At 40.3% G+C, this 26,551-nt stretch overlaps 3 protein-coding genes across 4 annotated transcripts; 1 reads left to right on the forward strand and 2 right to left on the reverse strand.

The window, feature by feature from the left end:
- Positions 1-450: 450 nt before the first annotated feature.
- On the forward strand, positions 451-4,730 carry LOC129369524 (serine protease 23-like). Its single transcript, XM_055045000.1, has 2 exons — positions 451-694; positions 1,335-4,730. The coding sequence occupies exons 1-2, from the start codon at positions 669-671 to the stop codon at positions 2,515-2,517; spliced, it is 1,209 nt and encodes a 402-aa protein (XP_054900975.1). The 5' UTR covers positions 451-668; the 3' UTR covers positions 2,518-4,730.
- Positions 4,731-6,798: 2,068 nt separating this feature from the next.
- On the reverse strand, positions 6,799-17,389 carry tmem39a (transmembrane protein 39A). Of its 2 annotated transcripts, none has more exons than XM_055044999.1 (9): positions 17,135-17,389; positions 13,285-13,447; positions 11,181-11,400; positions 11,003-11,086; positions 10,766-10,920; positions 9,266-9,623; positions 8,957-9,144; positions 8,723-8,843; positions 6,799-7,394 (listed from the first exon to the last, which is right to left on the reverse strand). In XM_055044999.1, exons 2-9 carry the CDS (start codon positions 13,395-13,397, stop codon positions 7,155-7,157), a joined length of 1,479 nt encoding a protein of 492 aa, XP_054900974.1. In that variant the 5' UTR covers positions 13,398-13,447; positions 17,135-17,389; the 3' UTR covers positions 6,799-7,154. The 2 variants fall into 2 exon arrangements, with proteins under 2 accessions (XP_054900974.1, XP_054900973.1); XM_055044998.1 differs by having other exon boundaries at positions 11,181-11,403.
- Positions 17,390-19,433: 2,044 nt separating this feature from the next.
- On the reverse strand, positions 19,434-25,735 carry LOC129369682 (immunoglobulin-like domain-containing receptor 1). Its single transcript, XM_055045249.1, has 9 exons — positions 25,446-25,735; positions 24,669-24,839; positions 23,522-23,671; positions 23,119-23,238; positions 22,879-23,025; positions 22,611-22,733; positions 21,932-22,113; positions 20,426-21,007; positions 19,434-20,311 (listed from the first exon to the last, which is right to left on the reverse strand). The coding sequence occupies exons 1-9, from the start codon at positions 25,489-25,491 to the stop codon at positions 20,273-20,275; spliced, it is 1,560 nt and encodes a 519-aa protein (XP_054901224.1). The 5' UTR covers positions 25,492-25,735; the 3' UTR covers positions 19,434-20,272.
- Between the last annotated feature and the right edge of the window lie 816 nt (positions 25,736-26,551).

A 26,551-nucleotide genomic window follows, 5' to 3' on the forward strand; every position in this document is an offset into this window, starting at 1 on the left:
TTAAGAAATAATAATAATAATAATAATAATAATAATAATAATAATAATAATAATAATAATAATAATAATAATAATAATAATTACACAAACATTCCGCTTTCATTGTCAAGACAGTTTTTATTTTAATATTAATTACCAAGAACAAATTAAATTTCATCAATGCCTATCATATCAGCCCTACTTTGGGGGGAAAGAGTCAAAAGCAAATGAATATTTTGATAATATTCAAACTTAAGATTCACTCGAAAACCTTTTTTTTTTTTTTTTTGCATGACGAAAACCACCAGCATGCACAATTTGGTGAAGCTGGGCTCAGAACCAGGACGCCTCCTCTGCTCCGTGCAGCAGCGACGTGATGTCACATGACGACACTGGGCTCTGCGCCGCGCGCTCTGGATCCCGGTCGGCGGATGTGACTCTGTGGATCAGGCAGGCTGCAGATCCTCCTCCAGCAGCGCGCGGTGATCCCGCTCATTCGCTCTGGACGGAGCTGCGCGTTGCGGAGCGGATCACGTTAGTAGGACTCTGCATGAAACTCCGACGTCTCAGTTAAACAAGGCGACTTAAATAATAATAACAAAAAATATATATAATAATAATTTCGGAGACACCGCCGGGTTTTGTTTTATTGGAGTGTCCACCTGAGGCTCACCTGCAGCGGCAGGATCATGCGCTCCAAGGCTGCGCTTCCCCGGTAAGTCACACGGCAGTGATGGAGATGTGCGTAATGAAAGGATGGGTACGGAGAATTAAACTCGTCGAAAGAAGAAAAAAACGACAGAAGAATAGTTTACAAATGAAATAATAGCAGACAATAGCAGCGCGCTTGTTCTGGTCGTTATAAACTTTATAGGTTGTAAGAAGCAAAAGGGGAAAAAGAAGGACTGAATGTGAATTTTAAAACTCTGAGCCATGCATTGTGTCCCACTGATCCGTTTACAACATCCCACCCTCCTCCTCTGTTCTCCCTGCAACATGCTTCAGCTGCTCTTTATGGTTTAAGGTCAGTCCCTCAGGCCAGTTCAGGAATTTTCCCCTCAGAGAGCCGATCTTCTCCTTGTTTGTCGGGTTTGCTGCGTTGCAAACAGTGGAAAGTTACAGCTGCATCTCAGATCAGAATTCCTCAAGATTAAAAGCCCTCCCTCAACTCTCATGCATGTAATTAAAAATGTATGATGGAGGCTTCAGGAATGAGGATGTTTGATAAGAGGGGGGGTCCAGACATCCGGTCACAGTTAATCGCTTGTGTCTTGTAGAAATATTTACTGTGTCGTTGTACTTTTTGTTTTTCACAACGTGATTCACACGCTCTCTGCTTCTTCACATCCACACAGGTTGGCCTCCCTTCTGTGTCTCCTTCTCCTTCCCTCGGTTTTGTCCTCCTCCCCTCGGCGTCAGTGGATTCTCCAGCGTATCCCTGTGGTCCTGCCCCAGCAGACGGAGGCTCGACCGACGCCGCAGTTTCTGAATGAGGCACGCCTGGACGTCGCTTCCCCCTGCGACCCGGAATGCCACAAGAAAGCCCCTCGTCCCAGCTACTGGGATTTGCGGAGCCTTCTGGCCTATGAGACTCTAAACTCTAACGGCCAACTCACTGAGACCGCCATTGGGATTTATGGCTACAATCCCTACTCCAATACCAGTCCTGCTTACTCCTCTGGTTCCTCTGGTAAGGCAGAGCGGTCACATGTCAGAAGAAAACGACAGATATTTGGACATGATGGTCGTTTTAGTATTGCAGGGCAGAACTTCCTGCTTAAGTACCCGTTCTCAGTGGCTGTCAAACTGTCCACTGGATGTTCTGGTACACTGGTGGGGGACCGTCATGTTCTCACCGCTGCCCACTGTGTTCACGATGGCAAAAACTACGTGAAAGGAGCTCAGAGGCTTCGGGTGGGCTTTTTGAAACCAAAGCAACGGGATGTACAACATTCACCTGTTTACTTTCCCTCTAACTTTACCAACCACGTAGAGGGAGGCCCAGATCAGTACGCCCCACCTGCCAATGACAAAATGAAGTTCCAGTGGATCAGAGCCAAGCGCACCCACGTTCCCAAAGGTTGGATTAAAGGCAACGCCAATGACATCGGGATGGACTACGACTATGCTTTGCTGGAGCTGAAAAAGCCTCACAAACGCCGCCACATGAAGCTCGGGGTCAGCCCCCCAGCTCAGAGGCTTCCCGGCCGTCGTGTCCACTTCTCAGGATTTGACAATGACCGCCCTGGACAGCTGGTGTATCGGTTCTGTCGGGCAGGCGAGGAGACGTCGGACTTGCTGTACCAGCACTGCGACGCTCAGCCTGGGGCCAGCGGCTCTGGAGTCTACGCCCGGATGTGGGACGGGCGGCGGCGGCGTTGGGAGCGCAAGGTGATAGGTGTGTTCTCCGGGCACCAGTGGGTGGAGAAGAAAGGGACATCTCAGGAGTTTAACGTGGCAGTCAGAATCACACCTCTTAAATATGCACAGATCTGCTACTGGATTAAAGGAAACTTTGTGGATTGCAGAGAGGGGTGAAGGGAAAAATAAAAAATAAACGTACAGAGGACTGCACAGGGCTGTAGCTGCAAAAAGAACTGTGCCAATCTCGAGAAACCTTTTCGCATGTTGTGACGTTACAACCACAAATACAAGAATGGTGCAGTTTTAAAAATGAATCTCTAAAAAAATATATATATATAATGTGACATAAATGTATTCAGCCCCTCTGACTCAATCCTTTATTACAGTTACAGATGCAGCAGAGATTTGGGTCATTACCAGCTTAGCAAATCTAGGCACAGAAAATATTGACTCTTCTTTAATAAAATAAGTCATATTGGGACTAAAATTTGACAGGACCAATCAAACAGATACATATCCTTAGATTTAACATATGGTTACTGCTATACATGGCTCTCCCTCCAGGGCGTCATTAGCATTCAAAAAAAGTTGTCAGCTGCAAAGTTGTACTCCAAAAGTTTTGTTCTACTTAACCGCGTGTCTCGTCAATGTGAAATCAACCTCTATCCACAGCTCAACCCTTGCATTTTGCATTGATTTTGCATTTTGCATTAATTGAGCACTTAGAAAATATCTGTGCTCCAGATGATTCTGGTTTGATCATCCCATCTATAAAATTCAGAATATGTTTAGGTTTTTGTTGGACCATCTACAAAATTCTTCTTGTGAAGCAACAAACTCATAAGTATATTTTAGTGTTTCTGATAAGTGCATCACGTTTTCTTTCCACTTTGTTGTTTATTTAGAAGGTGGGGGTGTTTATGTGAAGTGGCTGTGGTAAAATCAAAATGGTTAATCCAGGGGGGCGTTTATGTTTTGGTGAACCTCTTTGCCCAACTTGACGTTTCTCCAGTGTTGCCCAGTGTTGAGCTCCAAGCTTCGCTGCACTGCTGAGAAACAGAGGCTGCCACCTCCTTGTTTCATGGTGGGGGGTTTTGTTTTCAGGGTAATTTAGCAAAATAGTTTTCAACCGCCAATTTTCCAAGAAAGTTACATTTCAGCCTCATCCAACCAGAAAACTTTCTTCGTTAGCCGTCTTTTATACACGACTCATGGCAAGAATAGCTTCCATTGTCTCACTTTCTGGAATGCTATGCTAATAGTTGTCCTATCAACAGCAATCTCCTACCTGTTCTCTGGATGTTTGTAATTTCTACAGCGGCGCCCCTGGCATCTTGATTGCCTTATTATAGTTCTCGCACCATATATGTTTGCACTGTTTCCATATGTTTTTAAAATATTGAATTTAACTTTATGGATTTAACAATTTTATGAGGTGTTCAAAGCCTGGGATATGCTTTTATAAGCTAACCTTTATAAACACCTCCGTAACTTTTCCCCAGTCTGATCCGCTGTGTTCTTTGTGTCTTTCTTGATGTTTTAATCACGTTCTCTTAGCAAACCTCCGAGGCTTTGACTGAACACCTGTTTCTAAGCAGAGATTACGCCAAACACAGCTTGACTGATTTTTTTTTTCAGATTATTTTTATTTCTGGGGCCATTTTTTTTCTAATTGTTTTTTGGGGCATCAGAGTGATGGGGCTGAATACATAGGCAAAGCACACATTTTAGTTTTTTTCTTTTTTCAAAAGGTTTTGAGAAAAATGCATCTTTTTACTCCTCCATAACAATGAGTTTACTCTGTTGGTGATAAGAAAATCCCGGTTAAATACATTGAGGTTTGTGATTGTAACGTGACAACATGAACAATTCAAGCAATACGGATACTTTTGCGAGCCGATGCGTTTATCACCACTGTATGTTCAACACCGACATGGTGAAACAAATCATCTTCATGGTTTTGTCCCATTTCGGGGGCTGTAAAGAAAGCAATCAAAGCCCTTGGTCATGACAAACTGTTCAAACCTTTTATTGTTGTGGTCATCATTGCACCTTCATTTACGCCTCTGAAGCCCTACATACTTTCAAAGATTGTATTTGTGTTTTTTTAAAAGATGATTGTGAATAATCAAAGCATCTGTCAGCTTTTGTGATGTGAAATGCAAGCCGATGGAGAGGACACGTCTTCCTTTTGTTGCAGTTATGTTGAGTAAGAATGCACTGTCAAGACTTCTACTGAAAATCAGACCTGTGGATGAATGTACATGTCAGCGAAGCCAAAGTTGTAAACTGCATTTTGCACCTTCTCCTAGTTGACATCAAAGTTAACCAGCAAGCATACATTATTTTCAATGCTAATGGAGTCTAATAAATGAATCTTTATTTTACAGGATGACTAGTAGAAGCTTGTTTCATGTGGGCCATGAGTTACTGGAGCTTGTTGTATGGCGTCATCTCGTGGCGAGATAAAGTACTGCATGCACCCGCAAATTTTGCCTCGTCAGCTCAGATGAGTCTTGTGATGAGTCTTGTGCTTTTCTAAAAAAATCAAAGACTACAAAAATGTAATATAGAAGATCCTTAAGATAAAAAAAAAAATAAATAAATTATATATATATTCCTTTGTCTTTGCACAGAAAAAAACTCAACTGGTTTGAACATATTTACTTTATTTCAGGTGTCAGAATATCCAGAAAGGATTTGCGGAAGCTGAATACTGTCAAAAGCTGAGATATGAGGATCGGGTCCTAGAACTTCACCAGCAGTGACACACTGAACAGCCGGGAATCTGAACCTGGATCCAGGGATTTGGCACACTGAAACCAAAATAGAATCCCCCAGCCCCCCAAAAAATCTTATTTTCAGTTTGAATCAATTGAGTCGCATTATAATTTTTGTAAAATTTTATGTAAACTCATATAAGATCAATACATTTCACAGCAATGGGATCAAAAGCTGAACATGTAATCGGTCAACATACAGACTGATCGCTTTTTCTTTTTTCGACCTACTTTGGAGTTGCCAATTGGAAGGGAGTGAAGATGAAGCACTTAAGTAAACTAAACGGATGCAGAACCTAAAATCCTGAAACAATGTTATGCAGTTATGGGCGAGTGAAAAGATGGGAGAACCACAACATTCAAAACCAATATTTCAAATCGCTGTGCTCTTAAGGCTGCTTTTAATCAGCTGCACAAACATGCAATCTCAACAGAACCATTTCGTTGGTGATATTCACTACATTCGTGTGAAAAATGTGAAACACATAAAGCACCAATGAGCAAACCTAAGAAGAAAACTGGCACTTGTATTTTGCATGAAGTTTAACCGAAGATCCAGGAGTTTCATTTGTCTCGATGCTGAAACTAATGAAGGTGTTAAGAGTCGGAGCTCAAACAGAAAAGGCAATAAAGAATATGAGGCAGCTCAATGAGTGAGACTAAAGAGAAAGTGACCTTTGTTTGGAAACTTTGCATATAGGAACTGGAAATGTTAGAAGTGTATTTTCTGCCAGCTTTCACCCCCAACCCAACAGTAGCTTCTGGTAACTCCAGATCAGTGAGTGATGACAGCTTTTTCATGTTACAGTGGAAACGGGCTCTGGCATAGCCAAGAATATCTCTTTATTCGCCACATTCTCTTCATTTTCTCCACTCTAACCCAACAAAACAGCTAAACTGGACATATTGCCGTTACAAGTTGTATTATCCTCCCATTTAATTACCGTTCAGGAGTCAAAGTGTCGTGGAATCAACCTATGAAACAGAAACTTACAGTGCCACAGAAGGTTGAATTTAGAAAGTAGAAATTAGGTCATAGTTTTGATCTAAATAATGCATCTGTTGACTGTACGCTCTCCTCAACACCTCCACGCCGTGTGAGAGCAGTTTGGCCGCAGGCGGAGCTGCAGCTGATGTGAACAGAGGGGAAACAAACATTTGGCGCAGTTCAATCAAGTTACTTTTTTTTTGTAGACTTCTAGGATCAGTTTGCCTCCAGTTGTACTTATTTCGATATTGCTGACATAACCAAACAAAACTACTAAAACAACCTGCTTTCAGAATAGTTTGTCATTTTGAAATGTATATATTTTTGGTTATAGTCGGATGAAAAGTCACTCACGTTCGTGTGGCTGAGTTATTCAAATAAAACATGAAAAAGCCACGTTACAGCTGCATACTTCAGCTTTATTTGGATTAAACTAAGGAATTTAGTTATGATCCCAACAAAAACAAAACAAGTGACCTTTCCCATCCAACTCCGCCAATGAGAACATTCAGGCAAAATTAGAAACCACTTTAAAAGCAAAATCTAAGAGTTGCCATAAATTGCAGCATTTATGCTGAAATGATCAAACCGGTTGCCTCCCTAAACACTGGCTGCCTGCAGAGAAAAGAGTCTGGGTTGAAGCAAAAATAATAATAATAATAATAAGAAACAACCACAATCTGGATCTCAGGCACAAATCCTTCCTCTCATCTGGAGTTCCTCACTTTATTAACAGTTTAGGGCCACATCTGATGTGTGATTGGCCGCTTGCACTTGAAGCATCTTTGGTGAAAGTCACCCCCAGGCATTCCCTGACTTCCCTGTCGTCTGGCAACAACGTAACAACATGCTAATGTCAGAGCGGTAATGCCCGGTGTAACACGAAATAGTATACAAAATAAAAATATTCTTTTAAATAGGCATATACAAACATCGCATTAAAAATAGAACCGTATCAAAAACACAGTTATGAGTTCACAGTCTGCACCCCCTCCGGCCCACAGCTCCACATCCAGAGTTTGTAGGTGAGGTTTTGTTGTCCTTTACTGCGACTTGAGCCCCGAACTGCTGGAGGACAGAGGGTAGGAGTAGGCTTTGCCCAGCACAATGCGATCTCGAAGAAGTTTAAAAAGCACGTAATAGTTGCAGAGGAGAATAAGGCCCAGCGACAGCGTGTGGTTCCAGCGCTCAGAGCGCAGCAGAGAGTATAACTGGTACAAAACCACGCTGGACTCGATCCCGATCAGCAGGTTCAAGATCCGCAATGGCTTATGAAACAGGAACTGCAAGGACACAGAGGAGAATTGAGAATAAAAATTAGCTTTGGATTTACTGGGTCAAAATAACCGAGGGCTTAACAATTTTCATTTCAACATTAAGATGAGTATCTCATAAAGCGGACATTTTTGTGCTGCATCTATATTCACAGGCAATTATTGGTGAGGAGGGGAGAGTTTTTCTAAACTACGGTGTGTTCATGCAGACCAGGCATAGATTTGTAAAAGCAATGAAGTGACGACACGCTCCCTGCATGCTAGCTCACGCTTTCTGTTCTGGGACTACAAGATCAAGAGAGTGGAGTGTTTCAATATCGGCATTGCTTTGTCCCGACCAGGACGGCGTTAAACTTCCCATGCTAGTGGAAAATGTATCGGCTCAGAGGAGATGATAGACTGTCAAACAAAACTGTTTTACAAGAGCCCTTCCAACGTTGTCAAAGTTTCCGCTTGTCACATAATTAACATTCTGTCAGACATCAACTCAACATTGATGAAAATAAATGGTTTCATTTTAGATGAACTTATTTTTTTAAATACACAGTTATTTCCCCTTTGTTGTTAAGCAGGGTCATAATTTGAAGGCTGCGGTCTGTCGTGTGGGTGAAGTTTTATTTGTATTTCATAATCTCTTCATTGTGAAAACTTCTTTCACTGGAGAAGCATTCGACAGAGTGCATGCACCAATGTGCAGAAGCTGCAGATCTTGCTGCAGCTTTATTCCCATTTTCTGAATATTTGTTACCCCTTCTCTCTCCTTTGTGTATAATCAACTAAAACGTCCAGAAAACGAAACAAATAAAACTTGTACTGGACATTCAGCACTGTTGAACGTATTTTTCACTTTGCAGATTTCTTCTGACTCACAGAAGTTGTTGCACTAACAAAAGCAGAACCTATCCACTTTCTTCAGTTCCCATCACAAATATTGATAAATTGTAAGGCAGAAATTAAACATGTTTATGGCTCCATCCACTTGCCACTTGAAAAAAAGATATGCAATTAAACTGGCTTTACATAGTCACATTAGGGAAATTCATTACCCTAAATACTCTATTATTAAAAAAAGAGGAACTGGTAAAATAAATAGGATTTTTAATTAACTTTGTACCTTCTCCGATTACCTTACAGTTAAAAACTCGTTGGAGGAAGTTAAAGAGTTGCACACATTCAGGTTTTTGTGGTTATGTTCATGCAAATAAAAGGCCACATTTTCATCAAGATCAAATGCTGGCCGAATATAAAACTACAAAACACCAATTCTCACTTCCCCATTTCAGTTTTATTTTTCCAAATATGTAACTTTGTCCGACTAAACAAAATGAGATACTCACATAAAACCTTGCATGGGAAACGTCGGAGGGAAGCGCAACATTATAGGATCCTACAGCCTTGTATAGACATCGACTGTGTCGTACCAACACCCCCTGAGGCCAAACAGTGCTTTCTGACCACCTGAAAGACACAAACATCACACAAACCACAAACATCAGCTTCATTTGTCTCTGTGAGAACAACGCTGTGTGTGTGTGTGTGTGTGTGTGTGCGTGCGTATGTTGGACACGTACACATGCTGAGGTGTGTTACTGTATGAACCGTGCTCCAGTTTCTGCCAGCGGCCCAGGTGAGCCGCCGAGCGATGGAGCAAGTCGCAGTAGCTGGGAGGCAGCAGTTGGCTCATCAGCATCACAAAGGCGTTGATCCACACCATAATCAGATGCTCACAAGACCAGCGCATGTCGTAGTACTGTGTACTCTGTTGGCAGGAAGGGAATGAGATCAGGCTGAACTTGGCCAAAAATGAAGGTAGTTATTGAACAAACTGAAGGCTGGGTATGAAGCGGATGAAAGGACTTTAATGTCAAGAAAACACCAACCTTGACAAAGCAGAGAGGCAAGAAGGCTACATAGTAAGCACTGAACAGTGAGTTGAATAGCACTTCTTTGATCCGCCGGTTAAAGTCGCTTTTCAGCTCCTCCACTTCTGCCCGAATCAGCTCGGGCGTGTCCGAGTGTATGTGCTGCGGGCAGGTGTGAGTGGGCATGTGTGGTGGGCTGGAGAACTGTTCTCTGATGTTCTCCCGCAAGAGGAAGAGGAAGTCGCGAGGTCGGAAGAGCTGGGACTCTGTGAGGTCGGCCTGCTGGTGTTCGGCGGGGTATTCGCAGTCAGATCCCGGCGCTTGGCTTTTCCCTCCTTCCTGATGGAAGCAGCAGAGTGGGACGTACACACCGAATCTGAAGAGGACAGCGAGTGAAGCGAGAGGGGAAAACAGAGAAAGAACGGGATTCACATTATGTGTAACGTGAACACATCATGCATCTTTTAAATGTTGAGAGGCACCAAGAGAGAGCAAATCGCATTTTCTGGTTCCATTAGCACATTAAGCAGAAAGACTCCCTGGCATTATTGAACTGTTGTGGGTATGCACATCAATTAGCAGCTTTGTAAATCTTTCCTTGCAAAAGCTTTCTGATGAAGATACATTTTGACTAGCAATGGAAATCTATCAGATGCAACTGTAAAAATATGCTTTGTCTTGCTTAGGTAAGTGCTTAAAGGACAGTAATGGGAACAGCGCTGGATAGAAATCTTGTTCCAAGTAAACTAATCCAGTTCAGGCTTTACCAAAGTATTTTAGATTCTGGACTGAAGGTAGACGCGTGTAATTAATCACGTAATGAGTTAAAACAAGCTGAATAATTTCCATTTACATAATTTATCGTTTTCTCATCTCACTGTTTCTACCAAAAACTGGATGACAAAAGTCTTCAGTCTGGTGCCTTGGTCTCAACTAGACCTTTGTGTGAAGGAAAAATTTGTTTACTGATGCTGCATAATTATTTTTGTTGTTTCTGTTGCAATAACAAATTTGGGATGATTAAAATGTCTTCCAGTTCTAGGGTCAAATGTTCATTAGAATTTCAAGTAATTGATTTTTGAGAATGAGTTCCTGGATTATGATCCCATTACTATTGTCTTACTTCTAAAACAACAGTATTATCATGTATAATTTATAATATCAATAACTTCTGGGACAATTTATCATCCGGCAAATTTTGTTGTGATGACAGCGCACACTTCCACCGGTGGAAGTGTGTGGGAGCGGGGTGCGCTGTGAGGGGGAGCTTTGTGAAAATAGGCTCTGTTTTGAACGAGCAAGCACTGAAGGGCAAGAGATTAAAGGATTCTTCAAACACGTAAGAAAGAATCAAAGCAACACTTGCAGGTTTTCAATCAGGGAGTAACATTATAACATGATAGTCTGACGGCAGACTTTCTAACTTTACCTCCCAAGATTCAGTATATGTATAAATGTCTGAAGTGACATATTAGACAAGCACAGCGCTCTGGACAGCGATCTGCTCTGAGGACTCACGGGTATCCCAGGAACAGAAGGTTGAGGACAGAGTGGTTCCTGCACAGGTTGACCAGCGTCCAGCAGAGCACCCAGCCGCACATGGTCAGCAGGCTGAGCCGCGCTGTAATAAGTATTATGTAACGGAACAGGGACCCTCCACTGCTATGAGACACCTGAAAAACAGAAAATACTACTTTGCAATCATCGAGGTACATTTTGCAGCTTTTGGATTAGAGCGCCAGCCAGTACATTTACCTCTGACACGATGGTCCAAACAAGCCTCCTGGCCAACATGACAGTGATGAAGATAGCCAGGTGGTAGTCCATTAGATGAAAGTTCTACAAGGACAACAGAGGTTGTTTAAAAAAAAAAACTTTTCCTGCTCATCTTTGTTGTTCTGCATTAACTGAAATGATGTCTGCGTAATCTCACGAGTGAGGTAGAGGCAGCCGGATGACTGTAGGGGTACCACCACACCGTCCTGTAGATGTTGATGTACTGGACGAATAAAGCAACCAACAGGTAGAGAAAGAGCAGGAACTCAAACAGGAAGCTGCTGTCCAACGGCAGCTCTGGGATCCGCGAGTGACGGACCAGCTCCGGAGTGATGAGAGTAGAAATGGGTGGAGCAGACAGACCCACCGAGTTACTGCTTCTGAAAGAAGTCCAAGTAAACAATGAATTTCAGTTGAATAACAGCTGCAGTGAACTGTAGAGACTAAAACTCCCCAAAACATTTAGCTACATTTCACTTTCTCACAAACAGTGAAAGAAAACAAATGAAATACTAGAAAAATGAGGTGATTTAATAATCCTCACAGCGTCATTTAGACATGCCTGAAAAAGTAATGAAATGCTCTGTGAAAGCAGCATTAACCATGTGTGTGACATGTACATTTTTGTTAAAAGGAAATAATACATCCTTACAGAATTGAGGGTTTATTTAAATGTTTCATAATCATCATTTAAATGAGCATGAAAGGATTTATATGGCAGATAACAAAAAATGAAAAGTACCAAGTTCAGTAAATGTATCAATCAAGAGTTATTTCATAACAAAAATCTAAAAAAAATTTTGTCAATTGTCTGGCTTTCTTTTTATGAGATTTGAAAACAGAATCTTGACCTTGAACTTGCTTGAAAAGCAGTTGGATGACTGAAAAATGAAATTTGGTGTCAGATTTTCAATGTGGTGAGCGACTTCACTTCTTTTGTGACATTCTGACTGATTTAGTTGGTCTGTTGTTACCTTGAAACCTACTGCACACCTTCTCATGACCCTGACAACAACACATTTAATATTTGAAACAAATCTGCAACTTCAGGAGGATCCTGGATAGTTTGATCCCATTCTGGTGGAAAGTGATCTTCATATCCAGGACCTCAAGGTCTGGTTAGGTCTGGTTAGATGCGTCTAAACGTTCTGCAACTTTTAGATGCGCCACCGCTTCTACGCAGTTAAGTCAAATAATGAGGCCATCGCCAGGACTCTGGAAAATTTGACTCCATACAGGTGGTGATTCATCGATGTGATTCAGGTGTGTTGGAGCAGGGATGCAGCTAAAAGGCACCAGAGGTTGAGGCCTGGATGTGAAGCCCAGAGTTAATTTGACAACTTCTCCATTTGCCCTCATAGTTGGATTGACAGAAAAAACTTGGCTTGATTCATTTACAAAGTGGGTAGAAATCACCATGAGATTGTGACTAATTACTTCTCAAGAATAATGTTACCTGGTCAAACAAGTTCAACTGACAACACAATATTGAAAAGAATGTCTGAACTTATCATATGAAAGCTGCATGTATTAAAACTAACATAATCTGTAAAACATACAAATTATATCCAAGTTATACCGGGTAAGACTAAACTCTGGAATGGAGAAATTTGGTTTAGTAATTTCTCCATTTGCATAATGGCGGACCTACTTTTGGTGGCCGACCAAAGCGGGTAACTGTGCAAAGGTTTGACAAGCAGAGCATTTAAAATGGGGAGAGACAGGAGAAGGAACTTCCATTAAGAAGTCTTGATAGAAACTCAACGATGCAGCGACCGTCCCGACACATCTGTAGCTGCTGAAACACTATCAACACATGCAACGCTTCAAATGTGGAAGAGACTTATTAGGCAGGGCCTGAGGGATTATTCAAAACCCATCCTCTTATCTGATTCGTAGTTAAAAGAAAAAGATGTCAAGTTGTTGATGCCACTGATCTACTTCATAACTTCTTTCAGCAGGAGGAAAATTGTAGGTTTTAATATTTTTTCTTTGCAGTTGTGAAAATTTTAAATCAGAATTTTGTAAAACCAGACAGCTTGTTTATTTTGTCTTTAATAATCAATTGAATATTATTAAAGCTCTTTAATTTATTTTCCTGCAAAAAAAAGTCCTTCTTTCAACACAGCAAACACTGCCTTTACACAGTTTGTGCTTTTATGCCTTTTTCTCCACTTATTGACGATGTCGAGCTCCACGTTCTAAACGAAGTCCTGTTACAGCAGCTCTTAAGAGTCCTCAAAGTTGCATCTGTGCATTACCTGTTCCTGAGGCCCATGCCATTGCTGACGCTGCCTCCGACCAGAGTCTGCAGGGACGGCAGAGAGGCGCGACTTAGCTGCTGTCTGCTGGGACCCCTGCGGCCTCCTGGCATGGTCGCCAGTTACCGTTCCTCTCAAAAACCCACCATGTACTTCAAGGTCACTGCAGGGCGTAACGAGGAAAACAAAAGGTTCAATTAAAAAAAATTTTTAAAAAAGAGAACGGGAAGGATAAACAGAACATAAAAAAAGCTATTGAAAACCAGCAAACCTGAAAGGTAAACAGTAATTAGCGTAAGGCTTAACTTCACAACCGATATGCAATAAATACACGGTCGGGAAGTTAATTAAGTGAAAAAAAATAAGCTGCACATATGCTCTTGTTTGCCAGTGAGCGGGCTCCCAGTTGTTCATGCATTTATGTGTCATCACTGTAAAAACCAAATGCCACGTTAATGGTGCTGAAAACACCATCATGATTAAATCTGACAAAATGTTCTACCAAACTAATTATTTATTTTCGGGGACTGCCTATAACTATTTTTACGTTCCTAAACAAAAATAAATATGTGAATCATGGCAAAAGTTCAGAGAAATATATTTTGTGAAAGAAGATTGTTTTTTTTTTGTTTTGTTTTGGATTGTTATTTAAGCATATAATATTTTTTTACTACAACATCCAGGTTGTAACCAGCATAAAAACAAAGAGATTTACGTCACATCTGTATGAGTTTCTACTCTGCTTGGCAACAGACCGGTGCAGATCTCTCAGACCAAACAAAGCAGCTTGAAAACTCGGCTTGTTTCTCATGTCGCTACCGACATCACCTCATCCAAACCCTCCCTTATTGCAACATCCCTGGTTTTTGTCAAATAATATCTCAGTGACACAAACGCAGCAAATCCCCCCACCCCCAATTCTCAGCGGAAAAAAAGCAGCCCTGCCTGGCTGAGCTCTAACTGGAAAAGTTAACTTAAAAAAAATAAAATCTTGACAAATAAAGGGAGCAATTTATCTTCATTGTGTTATTTATGAATACTATGTGTCTGATACAGAAAGAGCTTTTGGCTCAGACTTTATTACAGTAGGAAAGTTGCAGGTATAACTACAGTATAGTAACTAGTAATGTGCTGCATTTATAGCACAAGCAGAAAAACACAGTAAAATGTCTGACTGAAACATAGACAACACTTATGAAGGCACTTTAATACTTTTTGGAATGTCTGCAAGTTATTAAAATACTGCAAAGTTCAGAAGCTGCCTTAAATATTTTTCAGCCTCTTTGCAAAGTTGGCACCAAATGTGACACTTTGTTAAAACAATGAACTATGTATCCCTACATCTCAATTGATGGGGACTTTTATACATTTCAATTAACTTTTAATTAAGTGTGTCTTCCATACCAAATGTAAAAGGCCCAGCGAAGATAAAATCAACTCGCATAATAAAAAAATAATTGACGGTCTCTATTAACAGCAGCAACAAGATTTATATTTTGTCCATGTTATAAAAAAAAAGCAAAACAAGGAAAAAAATGTTTGTCTGGTCTCTGAAATTCTAACCAAGCTGAAAAAACAGAAGTAAGTTCAGTGTATTAAAATGAATCCTTTTTACTCATATTTGTTTGCGTTCATGTAAATTGAATCTTAATATACATATTTACTGTCGTCGCTTTTAACTAAGGATTTAAAACAAACAAAAGCAGACTCAGGAAATCATTCATAACTTGTTTCTTCCTCTATTTTAGCTCTGAAGTATTTCCACCAAGTAGACTTGTAATGTCTCAATGATCGAACCTGTGGCTGACAACAAGTGAAACATCACAAATTTAAGCTTGAAAAACTCAAGAGGAAAGTTGTTGACAACGCATCCGCAAATATGTAAACATCAGAAGCATATGAGGCACCACCTCTCAATTAGGTCAACTTACGAGTGGCAGATTTTGTTGTGCTGGTGCAAAGCTTATTTTTAACAGAATAAACTGAAGTGTTACATGACTGTTTTAATGAAATTCAGTTGTGCTTCTTGTGTTTCCATGCCACTGTCTTGACTAGAAAACCACGTGGTAGAAATCAGATTGTTAAACTGTGGTGTTCACTTTGCCACAGAGCAACACAGAAAATCACCTCTGCCTATAACCATCAGGCTTTATGACACCAAAGTCTGAGTTACTAAACTCTAATTTAACTCGGCACTCATTTATAGTTTATGAATTAACATATTTGCATGTGCAGCTTGTTATTTATTTACTTACATTCATCATATTGAATATATATATATTTATATATATATATATATCCAATAAAGTTATATCCTGTAACCTATATAGGATATATTTGTTATATTTGTGTCATTAACATTTAATACCTTAGAGAGAGTACCTCGTCAACAATTAAGCAATTTTCCCTCCGGGTATCAATAAAGTGTGTTCTATCTATCATCTGAGATTACCTATAGCAGAACTAATACGAACGTTTAGCTGGTAATTTTGAGGGGAAATCTCAGCATATGGTGTACAAATACTGGCGGCTGCCTTAGGTGAGTCGAAATTCCCTCTGAAGTCCCAACTTCAGTGTGAAATTCAAGTAAGATCTGCAAATTGTTTTCCTCGGCTGCGTTGGAGCAATGCAAGGCAGCAATGAATTTTTCTACATTTTGTATTTTTACAGCAACATGTTGCTGTAATATTCAGCGTGCGACCGAGGCAAATAAATCTTTTTTTTGTTGTTGTTTTTTTGCTCATTTAATTACACAACATGCAGTTGAGGTCTGTCTGGGCTGCAATAAATGCTAGCTAATTATTTAAGCACCATGCACTTGTGTAATATGTGGAGTCCTGGCTGTTTAATGCAGCATGAAGCGTTTCAGAAGGCAGAGAGGTGGCGGTGGTCAAGTCATTAAGAAAATACAGGTGTTAGCCAGAACTTCCCACTTTTTTCAATAATAAGAACCAACCAATTATGCAGTTCCACTGTTTTTATATAATTACATTTAATCTGTAGTAGCAGTGGTATTTATTGAGGCAGTACTTTGAAGGTAAAAGTCAGATCCATTGTTTCCGGAGCGCCTGAAACAACACATTTGAATCTCTATGTTAAAACAAGCTGTGAATACAAACCCAACCAAAACAGAATCTGTAGGACCCACTTTAAACGTCACACAAAAAAATTGTGTTTTTTGTGCATTTTTTTTCCTTATCATGTATTTTAAATGGTATTATTTTCACTAATCGAGCCCGTTTCCCTTGCCGTTGCACCACAAAGCAGAGGCTGACAGCATCCAGCCTTTGACTGGACCAGCATCTCCTTCACGCTTCATGACGAACTGTGCAGATGCTGAACGCGCAGCAGCAGAACTGGGCTGTTTGAGCTGCATCCACAAACAGGAAACAGACGTTAGCATGCGCGCAAACTCACCACAGGGGACCTGAACTACAGCTGGAAGTCAAAAGTGAAAACAGGAACTGTTGACTGCAGACATTAACTACAATGACTCGGTGTTTGTGTGCAACAGCGCGTCCCTCTGTTGGGGCTTTTGGAGATGAATAAGTCCCGAACCGATGCACTTGTTGGACTCTGATGCTGGGCTTTTTTTCTCCCTCCCATCCCCTCGGAGGAAAATTTTGCTACGAGGTGTTTTATGGCCACTAACTTGCTAAGACATGCACTAAAGCTGCTTGCGTGAATCATGGCATAAGGCAGCGTTGTCCATTTTTTTCCCCCACCCCCTTAAGAAAACTTGCGAGAACTCTTCACAAATCTTTATGAAAGACACACACGTGAAGCTGCTAGCCTGCTGCTTAGCCTGCTGGAATAAAGTGAGCAGGATCTAAAAGCTAGGTCTACTCACACAACATCGACGACATGCGGAGGGCTGAACTGAGCCGAGCGAGGATGCATCAGTCAGTTGTGTGACGAGTCCAGACAGCAACGGGCATTTCTCCACCTCCCAGCTTCAGTATCCGACGCTGTGCGGGCGCGGCGACGACTTACAACGGCAACGGCGGCGCTGCGGGGTCGCTCTGTTCCCCTCCGGAGGCATAAAACGGCTCTAAAAGTTAGTGCTGGGCTGGAGGAGCAACAGTGTAAGTGCGCTGCACAGAGACCGACGTGGCAAAGCAGCACCTCCTCTGTTGGCGTCGTCATCCAAACGCGACTCCGAAAGGGCTGCCCGCTGCACGGTGACTGCGATGAGAGCCTCGGCCGGTTCTTTTTACGGGATCCGAATCATTTGGCTCAGCTCGCCTGGAAAAGTGAATTCTGTCGACTAAAGATGTTCACTTAGTTCTACTTCTTGATTTACAACTCAGACCAGCTTTGATGTTTATTCAGAATATGTCAGTCACCATATGTTTGTTATAAAAAAAAACCCTATAGTATAAAACACAATATTATCATGTGGTACTTGTTTATGTTGTCTGTTAAAGACCTGTATCTCTAATGAGGGCCAAAACCAGTTCCTAATGTTGCAGATCTCATTCAGGAAGAGGAGCTCACCAGTTCTGATTTGCACCTTTGCCAGTTTTCTTTAAATTAGAAGCACTGAGCTGTGCAACATGTGTAAGCATTCTCCTTTAGTGTTTGTATTCCACATTTCAGGCAGTATAGGTGCTGCTATTGATGGTGCAAGACAGACATAATAACACTTTCTGCAATGCAGGGGTGTCAGACTCATTCTCATTCTGGGCCAAAATGAGGTAACAGAATATATTGATAAAAACTACCACATTAATAAACTGCTAAAATATTAACAAATACATTCTGTTGGTGCTTGTTAAAATGAAATAGTACTGAGCATCTTTTAATGTATTTGGCGTAACGCAGACAAAAACTGCTTTGGCTGATAAAATAGCATTTCACCACGCAGCTGTTACTTTTGAAGACCTATTTCCTATTATGAGGGCGACATATGTGCGGGACACACTAGTTGTGACGGCACAACAACAAAACGGAGGAACAGAAAGAAAAGAAGAGGCTCAAAGCCGATGACATCAATGAGTGGGCAAAAAGGACAGGCTCAGTCACGGCTCACGCATCCCAACTCCAGAAAGCTTCATCTGCACAGTCGCAGTCCAGGCGCAGTTTGACAGACATGAGTTATGAGCTGGAGATCAAAGGAAAGCGCAAACGGCACGTCAGGTTTATTTCTTGTATTATCAACACAATAATGTTCTGGTTTTCAGAGTTCAGGAACACTTGAAATCGAGGTCGTTTTTCCCCTCTCATCCATGAAGCCGCATGAATGGAAAAATAATAAATACCGACAGAAAAAAATAAATGAGACAATAATCCATGTGAACTGAGACACACTGAAGTCATCAGCGCACACTGCATCATGTCCATGATCACAGTTAAAGATGGAACAGTACAATTAGATATAATCTATCTATCTATCTATCTATCTATCTATCTATCTATCTATCTATCTATCTATCTATCTATCTATCTATCTATCTATCTATCTATCTATCTATCTATCTATCTATCTATCTATCTATCTATCTATCTATCTATCTATCTATCTATCTATCTATATTTCAAGCATTCTTAGACTTATCCACACTACATTTACCTCTTTGTGTAATTAGAAAACATTGTTACAACTTTCTTTAAATGTTTTAATTTGATCACTTGTGTCATTTTGTGTCTCCCCTTTTCTGACATATCTCAGCGGGTGAAGTTGAAATTTACTAGCTGATAGAAAACAGGAATAAAAACTAGAACCAACTGTGCCATTTGATTTCATATGCAAGAGGATTTTGTGTTCACAGGGAAAGATAGTGAATATTTTGTTAAGGGAGTGTTTATTCCAAACTGAATTTACAGCTGAATATTCATGTCAGGTTCAGACAATGTTGTGGTGATTAAGTCACATGCAGGGTGACGTAATTTTATACAAGTCCAATTTATAGATTCAAACCAAAAACAAGATGATTCTTGTCACAATGATTTTGTACCTTTTTCTAAATTATGTGGGAACATTTTAACATTATTCTAAGAAGGGTGATGTGATACATCTAATATCTGTCAAATGATTCAAAACATCTATGGAATACATTCCTTTCCTTCAATCAAGAACAATACCAGCACAATGACAAGGACAGTATATTTTCCTTCAACTGTTAAGTTTCAAGACAGAGAACAATATCTGAAAGGTATAGAGTTTATTCATAAATTCAAACCAACTGTACATAATTTTAAGAAACAGAGAAAAATCAAAGGCAACCATACGTTTAGAATATGCAACTATAAAAAAAGAAAAAAGAATTGGAGTGTATCCTGCATCACTCAAAATCATCACTTATTTACACACAAAGATCTTTTTTTTTCAAGTGAGCACAAAGTGCAAATATGTAATTTATTGCATGCACAAAGGTTTACAAACATATTCAAAATAACCGACTGCTTTTTGTGGTTTTGTTCCTTCAAAACCTTAAAAATTGCATTCATCACATTCACTTTTAAGATGCCCAGCAGACATAAAAATACACTTATTTACAACACTTATAAATTGAAGCATAAGTTGGACAAGGGTCTTTTCATATTGTATTAAGGGTTCAAATAGGTCTAATAAAACAGATTTGCAAAAGTATTTAATGTCATATTATTACCATAAAAACATCCAACTTGAGGTTTACATGTTGTTGTGACTTCACAACTTACCGTTGTGAAGTCACAACAGTAAGTTGTTAAAATTTGGCTCAGCTCAGAGTACTTGAAGCACACAAGCAAACCAGCAGAGGGCACTGTTACTCAGAATATTAAACAAAGGAAACCATTAGAAGCTCACAGCATTTCACAACTTACAGGCTGCGTTGAGCCTTTTAAATAAATTTCCATCTTCTTTCCATCTAATTAGGCAAAAAAATAAAACAAAAAATAAAAAACTATTGTGCCGTTCTTTTTAAGAGTTTACCCAAAGCCAGAAAAGGCAAATGAGTTGTGCACGTTTGCTGAGAGGTCAGAAATTGTTTCCCTGCTGGACAGCTCAGATGACAATACTGGTGGCGGTCCGGGAAACTTTGTCCTGTGAAGGAGAAAACCACTTTAGATTCACTTCAGAAGTGATGAGGGCAAGACAAACATTTCTTCAAGTCTATTTTGATCATTTCTGTGGTTACTTAAACAATGAGTGCCTTACAGAGAACTCATTCCTCCGTGGTCCTGGTTTCTGTCCTGGCTCGTATTCTGTGTACTTGGGAGGTTTGTCAGCCCATCCTCCTCCTCCTCTTCGACCCCCTGCTGCTCCTCTCCTGCTGCTGGAGTCATCATCAGAGCCCCATGATCCCCTGGAGCGTCTTGCTGCTGGAGGAGAGTAGTCCCCTCTGGACCTGCTATCAAACAAATCATCCCTGGAACGAGAGCGAGGCCGATCCAGGCCCGGCTTCGATCTATTGTGACGTCTCCCGTCCAGGGATTCCTCGCTGTAGCTTCGGGGAATTCCTCTAGATCTGGCCGGAGAGGGGTAACGCCGTCCGCCTGATGGCCCACGGTCATCGTAGCGGCCAAAGCCACTGCGGCTGCTCTCGCTGGAGCTGGGAGGTTGGGTCCTGGGTGCCGGGGGTCTTCCTGACTGCTTCGGTGGAACTGTAATGACGCGGCGGTTCATTGGACCATCATCAAGAGCGGAGATCATACTGGGAGCCCCCGGGGAAAATGGGACATTCATAGGCATGTGCTGGGGAGGAGGAGGCATTTGCTGCATGTGGGGGGGTGGCATGGACTGGCAGGAAAAGAAAAATATCAGTTTATTTCACCTTACAAATATATTCAGTTATGCACAAGAAAATTAAAAATTGTGAACTGTGAACAAGATCTTTAATCCAAGAAAGTGAGGGAAGAATAAAAATGACATCCTGCATCACTAGCAAAGCTTACAGATAGTCATGCTGGGATAATTCCTGCAGTAGAAAATAAAGCCAACTCTTACTTTTTATGCAGAAAAAATAAAAGATGCAAAGATTACAGACAAGACTGCAGCTGAAAGATCACCACTTAACATTTCAAAAGCTCTACTTCAGTCTACCAGGGACCTGAACAATATGGTTCTCAGGATCATAGAGGTACCCAAACCAAAACGTCATTGAAGTCTGAGGCCATGGATGTTAAACCTATGGACTTTTAAAATCTATAGTTACAAGCTACCAAACTTTTAACTATGGATGTCTAAAATCTGGTAATTCTACTAACTGTACGTTGACATCAATAGGTCCTAAATGAGCAACAATTGAAAACTGAGGCACATGTGGAAAGGAATGGAAACAGTGGGTGGTGATTTCTTTGGAGCATATAAGGAATAGTCAAAGGAGCAATAAATGCACCCAAACTTATGTTTGTCAGTAGAACAGCAATGAATCTGTGTTAAAATTATAGACAGCGATCTAGTCTCATTTCATGTAGTGAATTTTAGGCCAAGTCAATAACTAAATAATATTTTATCAGCTGCAAAAAGCTAAATGCTAAAATTATAGCGATAATGTAATCAACGTGTGTTATTTGATTTGTAATAATTTATATTAGCTTCTAAACAAAAAGCAAGAAGAAGCAAAGAAAATGAATTAAAGTCCACAGAAACAGCGACAAATAGGGTTCTATGTAATGTTGTAATTTAAATATTTGAGGTTAAACATTAATATGGGGAATATACCTGTAGCAAAGGACTATTGACATCCATTCCTCGCACCCGGTTCTCCAGGTAGTCGAGCATCTGATTGGTGTTGGCAGAAACATGGGAGCCTTGGACACTGGGAGGGCCCATGCCGTAAGCTGTGGGCTGAGGGGGGGGCAGAGGCATTGCGTTTAGAGGGATGCTCTTCCCAGAGACAGACCCTACAGAGGAAAAACAACAAAACACACAAGTTCACAGAACAGTTAAAAGAGAGTACACATCTATCAGAAAGATATTTTTAGTGTCAAACTTTTCCCTTTTTGACTGAGACTTAGTAGATCAATAATAATGCCTCAAAGGCCAAATAGGCTAAAGTGAACTGTTTAAATTAAGTTACTACCCCACCACCAAACCTCATTGATTGCATTTGATCAATGATTTCAATAATAAATTGCAATACATTTGTCATTGCAATGATAAATCAACACTCTTTCAATAATAAAGAAAAAATTACAATGACGATATGATAAATGTCCACCGCTTGTTGCGGTGAACCGCGGTTATTGGGGTTGTCAGAACCCAAACAAACACTAAAAACACAGCAGTTGTTAAAAATTGTTTTTATAAATTGTATGAATAACAACAAGACACCCATTTGCTATAGAAGCAGGACAAAAAATAGAATCAGTAAGAAGAAGCAGATAAGTTGTTTGGGTACCTGGATAGAGGGCTGGGTTCATCTGTGAGGACATTTGGCTCAATGGTGCATAAACCGGCTGTCCATTCATCCACGGAGACATGGCCCTTTGAGCCTCCTTCATCATGCGATGCTGCATAACAGCTGAAAGGTAACAAAGGTAATGTTCACAATAGTCAGAACTTTAAAAATAAAACCAGGCAAATAGCATATTCCGAGTAGCAATAGCTATGCTGTTTGGGATATGCTTTTATTAAATCATTTGACTGCTACATCGTGCGACATTTACCTCTTTCAGGACAGCAGCATGTCTGTGGACAGCAGGGACAGCGGACGTAGCAGCAGCAAATCTGCGGGCAGCACTGGCAGCAGCAAATACAGATGAGCAAGAGCAGGAGGAGGCCCCCGATGACGATGAACAGCACTGTTAGCCAATCTAGGAGAGAAAAAGAGAAACAGTGGCGTCTGGGTGAACTGTGCTACAGATGGAAACGCCCCAGCTGAGAAGTTGACGTTCTCAGTTTCTTACGGTAGACGATGAGCTTGACTTCTTTGTCCGAGTCACCAGTGGTGTCTCCAGGAGCGTCAACAGCACAGAAGTAAACCCCGTTGTCCCACCACATCACCTCATTTATCACCAAGTCTGCCTCTGTGCAAACACACAAAATGTACATCAACGTTAAAATTCGGTTCTCTGGATAAAACGGCCTGTTTGAAACTTTATTTTTTCAAATTAGGTGTTTTGATGAGTATGGGATAAAGAATGGCATTAAATTTCAATGAAGAAAATAGACTTTATTGATACCCATTACCTCACAATAGTTTGAGTTAAGTAAAAATATTTTAAGAATGGGCAATATAATAAAAGGGTGGGATGATAAAGCAATCTCCTAATTGTAATTAACATCTTATAGAAACTTGTATGAACTCACTATTTTGTATCGAGATCTTTCGATTCCGATATTCAGATCCCAGAACCGCCTCATTGGATCCTCTCTTCTGGATTACGACTCGAACTGTCCGCTGACTGTCTTGACAATCGTTCGCCGGGTCCTGTCCCAGCTGCAGTGCAGACTGATACGCTGTTAAAAACAAAAACAGAGGCATGGCTTGAATCGTAACTGTTTCACTTATTCAATTGTGTGTGCTCCAAGGGCTCCTGAAGTTTTCTCCCTGTCCTAAATCTAGTTCTATGAAAGATCGATTGTAAAATCTCCAACATTGACTTGTATTGGGTGCAGATTCAGGCATCCAAATTAAGGTATGTTAGTGGTGAATGGATGCATCACTGTCTTTGAAAATGCCAAGTATTTTGTACAGAAATATTTTAACCACAATTGGTGTTTGGGTCAAACACATAAATAAGCATAAGAAAGTAACTTGCTTCCTCTATTGTGGTATGATTAACATGGATATTGTTTGTTTGACGTTTACTTGTAATGAAGTTAATTTTGGTTAAATGTCAGTAAGCTTTATGTGCAATGATGTACAGCAGGTAAACTAAGACAGCTTCCTGTGTGAGGAAGCATTGTGGCCTTTACTGCATCATATTTATCTTCTACATGAGGGTGAAACATGATAACAAATTTTATCTTAGCATTTTGATGAGACAGTTCATGTCTTAAATAATACTTTGCTGACGTGGTCTGTTTCATCAGAAGAATACAACTGGATGCTCATCAGTTCACCCCTTTGCCAGTTTTTTGCTCAACTCTTTCAGCAACTAAAAGAAGAAGTCAACCACAGGATGGCCTGTTTCCATATTGTTACAATCTTTATCCACTGCAGGGTAACCAATTAAAATAGTTTATCATAATTGACTCTTGACTTACTGTCAGAAAATGTCCGAGGGTGCAAGGGTAAGAATCTCAATCCAAGAAAACAACATTCACAAAATGAAGCAGAAATGTGAAAGTTGATTTATTTAGCTCTGATTTAAAAAAAAAAAAAGAAATAAACTGGTTCACATTGCTAAAGTACATGGGAAGGAACTGGTTTGATTGCTGGCATGAACTAGAAGTAGGTTAGGAGGAAATGTCCACCACCCGTTTTCTCTGACATGAAATAGATCTACTTTACCTGTGGAGTAGTACTCCAGGACAGGATCCTTGCAGAAAGACTTGAACCTCCAGGTGACAAGAACCTCATTGGGGTTTGCAGACGTGGAGTAATCACAGGCGATGGTCACCGAGGCGAACAGAGCTGTGTTGCGCTGTGTCTCAGATACTGTCACTTGAATACAAGCCGACTCTGTGGAGAAACGGGTTAAAGATGTTTCAGGTCAGAAAATGGAAAAGGTGAAGCTGATTTGGAGGACTGGACCGTCCTTTCTGTGGAAGTGGTGCGAGTCGAGCAATGTGTGCGGGGGCCTCTTCCAAACAAGATCATTTCAGACTGGCAAAACCAGAAAGTCCGGTCGTACAGACACAAACACCGGAAATGAGTCTCAGTGAAACTGCAAAGACATTAGTCAAAGATCGGTGGAATGAAAACTCTTTTGGCTTAAAACTAAAAGGTTAAAAGTAAACGGAGCCAGGAAGCAGTGACCTGTAAACATTGTTTCCCCCCCTATTCTTTTGGGCCAGTGAAGCATCAAGGTGGCCGGATAGAAAATGAATGTCAACAGTAACAACAAACAAACAAATGTATTTCGACACAAATAAAACGTGTGAATGTCGACTTGACCCCAAACAGGCTGTTCAAAAGAATAGTTTCATTTTTATCTGTTAAACGTCGTCACGTGACCGATACCGTCACTTCAACAGGTTCAACTCGAAAGGAACGAATAACAACCGATTTATGTGTACATGAGTTTAATAAACCACGAAGACAGAAAGCAAAATGGGTGTTATTTACCTTTCAGAAGAGACAGTAGGAAAACTGCGGCGAGTATTCTCCACATGCTGATAAAACAGACACAAAAAAAAAAAAAAACAACCTGCGGCTCCGAAATGCTCACACAAACTTCGACCAGGCCACAAATTTATAAAAACAAAACAAAAACCCAAAAAACAACAATCAATATTTGTGAAAGACAAGCAAAACCAAGACTATATTTCTACCTCGACCTAAGACCAACTAATCATTGCTCCACTCTTAAGATTTTCAGCTCCGGTCTCTTTTGCTGTGGCTGATACTGCGCTCGCTGCTGGCCACACCCCGAAACAGGTAAATTCATCCGGGTCTATGACGTATACAGGTGAACTGAATTCCCCCCACGCGCCTCATCAACCGATAGAAAGTAAAACAAATGCTAATTTGGAAAAACGGAAACATAAATATGTGACATGTAAGAAGAATCTCCGAGTACAAATAACAATCAGGTGGTTTCTCTATGCATCCATTGTTCTAAAAAAAAAAAAAAATCTAAATAAATAAAATTAAACTGACCTACATAATTTTGTAAATCCAGGAAGAGAGTGAAAAGTGTCAAATTACAATAGACACAACTTATGAAATAATCGTGTAAATGTGTCATGAAGTTGTTAAAACTAGAAATAAGCAGATAAATAATGTATTAAATTTGATATAATTCTACATTTAATTTTTGAATTCCAAAACTAAATGTTTTGATTTCATTTTAAAACTAGATATAATTTTTTTAATGATATTATTTAAGTTATTGAATTATCTGTCCACCAGGAGCTAATTTAAACTATGATCAAATGGCTGTAAAAACATGCCACACACTTTTACCAAACACAAGAGATACAAATATAACTGCTTAGCTATGTCATGACTATATAAAGCAAATCTAAAGTACTACGCTCCTCTGCTATTACCATTGGTCTGAAACTGCAGTTGCTGAGCTACAAGCAGCTCTGATGATAGGATGGCAAAAAAATTAAAAAAATTAAAAAAAAACTAAATACATCCTTAGCCAACAAAATTGAAAGCCACATGTTGCTTTGCAAAATTGTTTAATGCTATAAATAAAGCCATAAAAGTATATATATTTTTAC

The sequence above is a fragment of the Poeciliopsis prolifica genome, unplaced genomic scaffold (genome assembly GCF_027474105.1).
Source record: "Poeciliopsis prolifica strain line A6 unplaced genomic scaffold, Auburn_PproV2 SCAFFOLD021, whole genome shotgun sequence".
Classification (NCBI taxonomy): domain Eukaryota; kingdom Metazoa; phylum Chordata; class Actinopteri; order Cyprinodontiformes; family Poeciliidae; genus Poeciliopsis; species Poeciliopsis prolifica.